General features: G+C 24.4%; 1 protein-coding gene across 3 annotated transcripts; it reads left to right on the top strand.

Moving 5' to 3' along the window:
- The first annotated feature begins 697 nt into the window (after positions 1 to 697).
- Positions 698 to 2,871, top strand: LOC111635901 (normal mucosa of esophagus-specific gene 1 protein-like). Of its 3 annotated transcripts, none has more exons than XM_023381031.1 (5): positions 698 to 829; positions 1,395 to 1,485; positions 1,555 to 1,643; positions 1,726 to 1,783; positions 2,660 to 2,871. In XM_023381031.1, exons 2-5 carry the CDS (start codon positions 1,414 to 1,416, stop codon positions 2,738 to 2,740), a joined length of 300 nt encoding a protein of 99 aa, XP_023236799.1. In that variant the 5' UTR covers positions 698 to 829; positions 1,395 to 1,413; the 3' UTR covers positions 2,741 to 2,871. The 3 variants fall into 3 exon arrangements, with proteins under 3 accessions (XP_023236799.1, XP_023236798.1, XP_023236800.1); XM_023381030.1 differs by lacking the exon at positions 698 to 829 and adding an exon at positions 1,155 to 1,180; XM_023381032.1 differs by lacking the exon at positions 698 to 829 and adding an exon at positions 1,316 to 1,334.
- The last annotated feature ends 1,542 nt before the right edge of the window (positions 2,872 to 4,413 follow it).

The raw sequence follows: 4,413 nt of genomic DNA, 5'->3' as shown, positions 1-4,413 counted from the left end.
TTATCTTGACCGCTCGGCCATCCAGTCTAGTCCGACATCAACTATTAATTAGTTATAATTTATTTATAAAATTATCGTAAATATCTTTTAAAATTTAATATATTAAACCAAAGAATATAAAATTGATCTAATATGAAATAACTAATAAAACAATAACCTAATTTTTTGAATAAATTTAAATCATTTATTTCTGAATTCTTTTAATAATTGCGTTTTTAACTATTTCAAAAAATAGATTTCGAACTAATTAATTAAAACGTGAATTTTGAATAACTCTTTAATCTGTATCAGATCCTATGGTATAAAACGTTTTAATATAATTAATTTTTCTTCTAATAAATAATATAGGAAAGGTAGAAAATTTCCTCCTTTCATTCCTAATAAAGTATTTAAATAAAAATAATTATTTTAATTACGTAATTAATTAATTAATATGCGCCTCATATGTTTACATATATATTTTATTTATTTTTTAATTATAAAAATCTTAATAAAAAACCCTCCATTTATAAAGGGAGTGTATACGCAATGATTTGAAACAAATGTAGGTATATTGTCGCCATCTAGTGTGATATTTATGAATTTATTTACCGTTATGAAAATAAAACTGATATTGCATCATTACGAAAATAAAATTATTATTACTGAATTTAAAAAATATATATTAATCTAAAACACGAGAGGTAATTTTATGGGGAAAAAAACTTGATTAAATTTATATCAATAAAATATCACGAAAACGTGTTGTCAATATTGCGCATGTGGAAAAGATTTCACCTTCAGATGAAATTGGAATTAACTACTAATAGATAAAGAAGAAATATTACAGGTGAGAACTGCGCTTTCCTAAGATAAATCCGTAGCATTTGTATACTTAAAATGCGATTATCTTTATAAAAACAATCAAAAAACAAACACGATTCATTATCCAGAAAAAACTCCTGTTTATTGATTTTTGGTGTGGCGTAGGATGTCGCAAGAAACAACTTTCCGTTCTTGTTATTTCTCGGGAATTATTATTCAAAACGAAAGTAAAATAACTAAATAAATGGGACTAAAGTTCAAAAACGCTAAATATGTAAATGCCATTTTTAAAATATTAATTAATATCTTTTATATTGTTTTACAAGATAGCAAGATACTTCTTATACAAAAGATTACTTATATTTATGCATTTTAGGTAAATATTTTATAATAACATTTATAATCTGCCTTTTATCCGGTGCGTTACGCAATACCCTTGTAACGCGTATAAACGTCACCGTCACGTGACTATTGTTTCATTGATTAGGCGTGCCTGTTGCTGGCTGTTGGCTTTTACGTTAATTAATATGGTATAAAAATTAATTATTCTAAATTTGTATTATTTAGTAAGAGTATATTATTATTTGAAGGACCATTTTCTTCGAAATCATGTCACAGAACTTTCATAAAGAAATTAAATCATCTATTTTTGGATTCAAAATGATGCGAAAACATCCCGAGGTATACATTTATATAATTTTTTATGTATTAAAAATAATATTGTGTGATTTAATTTATATTTTTCAAAAGGTGATTCCCCTCGTAACCATCGTTGGATTCGCCTTCACAGGAATGATTGCATTCGGTATTTATTCCTTTTTCAGCAAAAGTGATGTTGTGTAAGTCACTTTCACTTTTAATTTATATATAAATAAAAACAAAACACAATGTATTTTTCTAATGAAATTATTTACTTTGTAGTTTTGACAAAAAGAATATACCGCCCTGGGAAAGAATAGATCCTGAGAAACCTCAAAAAGTAATTAAAATACTTTCTTCTTTATTATAAAGTAATAAAATGCAATTAATTAATTCAAAGTAATTTATTTCTCGTATATTATTTTGCTTTTTATTTAGTTTTAAGTAGAGTAATTTTTAATTAAAATAAATTAAAATTTAGAATATTCTTCGTTCTATTGGTATATATTAAGTGAAAAACGTATATGCCTATATAGTAATATCTATAAATATATTTAATAAAAACAGTACACTTTGAAAATTTATTTATTCAAAAATAAAATTTTACGTTTTATAAAAACAATTTTATAAATTTATAAAAGTTTTGTCTATAGAAATTTATATATATGTATAGAAGTTTTATATATTTTTTTTTATATGGATAAGAAAATTTCTGTTTTAGTAAATTCCACATCTTCGATTTGTTGCCTTAGTTTACTTCATATAAATATTTAAATCGATCGTGTAATTTCAAGAACTAATAAATTTTATCTGAAAGAACAGGAAATTTTTTATCCGTAATTTTAGTAAGAAATGTAAAAATTTATTCAACAAAAGGAACTAATTTGAAAATGCGGGCAGGTAGAGCCATCGCTTAATAATGCATAAATTTTGGCGAAATCTTAAGAGGAGAGAAAAAAGAAAAAAGAAATGATTCTGTTTTCTTCCAGTGACTTGCTTGAATAAATTTAGTTTGAATAAACTTTACCATTTTTTACCAATATTTTAAAAGAAATGTCTTTTTGGCATTGCAGCGAAAGATACAAATCCCGCTTGTTTTCCACTTAAAATTTATATAAGTATTGGATGTGTCTTTTAATATTATTAACAAAAAATATATATATTATTAATCGCCGATATTATTTTTATTATATAAACTTTTATTTATATATTCCAGTTAATAACAATAGCGCAAGAGTGGAAAAAAATTCCCGAATTAGAAGAACTGAGAAAGGAATTGGGACCATGGAAACCGTGAAAATATTAAATTAAAGTAGTAAAACAATTACTGATCGCTACTTTTATTTCACAAGCTGCCTTTAGAGAATCGCCTTCCAAACAAAACAAGGATATGTAACAGGAATTCAAATAAAGTCGTATTAAGCTGTATTGTTTATCTTCTTTTTTTCGTAATACAGAGAAACATCAATATAACGAATGTGATAAAAATGGCTTTCAATCAGCCAGCTTTTTCTATCGCTTTAATATCATTTCGGACATAATGAAATTTTACTTCAGTTTTTGCAATAAATTTAAACAATTTTTATTGGATGTAATAAAAAATCTTTTAATATATTCATGGCTTTTTTCTAACATTTTCTATATCGTTCCGTCTCTTGTTTATTCTTTATTCCATTCTCGGTAAATACATTTAGCTTTGCCTGTTTTATTTTTCTTTTTTGACCGGCAACCGAATTTCACGTAAAATCTGTTTTTCTTTTTATTTTTCTGCCTCTTTGCATTTATTTTTTTTCAGAAAACTGAAAGAAATTAATTCCCTTTCCTATGTTTTACGCGTATTATTTCTATCGCCGAATCAATTTATTTTCATCACTTCGAATCGCGAAATGTTATTCTAGCTAACGAATATGAGAGAATTTCAATTGAAAATAGATAATTATTAATAAATAAATTACGAAGTTTTTCGTTGTCCATATTTAACTTCACAGTCGAATTCTTGTAATGAAAATTACGTAAATGAATTTTTTCATGAAACGTATTCTCATTATATAATTATAATTATTTTTAATGTAAAGATTAGCATTAAAAGATTGCAATTATTATAATTAATACAAATTACGTATTACGTATTATAATTACGTAGTGAAATAATTATGTATTGTAAAATTCCAATTTTACAATACATAATTATTTCACTACTTAATTATGTTACGTAATATGTAATTTTATTATACAATTTTATCATATGTAAAATATGTATTTTACGTATTTATGTAAAATACGTAAAAATATTTTTAATACTTAAAACCGTTCCAAGCCATTAAATTCATTTTATATTATAATAAAATATATTAAATATTAAGTATAAGTATTATTTTATAATTGAATGTCATCGCATAATTTAAAAACTACAATTTTGCTTTATTAAAACCTTTTAAACGCAATCGAAATGCCTTTGATGTTAATAAAAATTTAAAAATAAAAAAACATTTTAATATAAATTAGTTTAAATTTTACTCACCAGATGGCAAATCGAGCGACGAAATGTTTATGATCCGCCCTCACGAGTGTTAATATTCGGCACGTGCGTTAGACCGGCCCATATTTAAAGTAACGAATAATAAATGGAACTAGATTATTGCATAAATTTTCGGGTTGAATAATAATGCGCATTTTTATCTAAATTAAGTTATTCGTTTAAGATTTAACTCAACGAATTATTCATTATCTACCAGTTATTCCGTTGATATTCGTTTTGCCACATTATTATTGTCATCAGTCCAAACATAGATTTTAGTTAACATTTTCCATGAGGTAATTAGTTTAAAATTTATAAACTATGATATATTATTTACGCATATTAAGAGAATTTTATGGAGAATAAACTCTAATTAAAGAAATATTCATATTTAGCAGTAAAATTTCTAATTAGATAGCCTACAGTACTGTACAGTACTAAGTTTACAAACT

This window comes from Centruroides sculpturatus, unplaced genomic scaffold (assembly GCF_000671375.1).
Source record: "Centruroides sculpturatus isolate CEXI.00-Female unplaced genomic scaffold, Cexi_2.0 scaffold1006, whole genome shotgun sequence".
NCBI lineage: Eukaryota > Metazoa > Arthropoda > Arachnida > Scorpiones > Buthidae > Centruroides > Centruroides sculpturatus.
This window is presented reverse-complemented; position numbering and strand designations above follow the sequence as displayed.

Coding starts and splice junctions, on each gene's coding strand:
- LOC111635901 (XM_023381030.1), top strand. Junction 1,644..1,725: donor TTCAGCAAAAGTGATGTTGT/GTAAGTCACTTT, acceptor TTTACTTTGTAG/TTTTGACAAAAAGAATATAC. Junction 1,784..2,659: donor ATCCTGAGAAACCTCAAAAA/GTAATTAAAATA, acceptor TATATATTCCAG/TTAATAACAATAGCGCAAGA.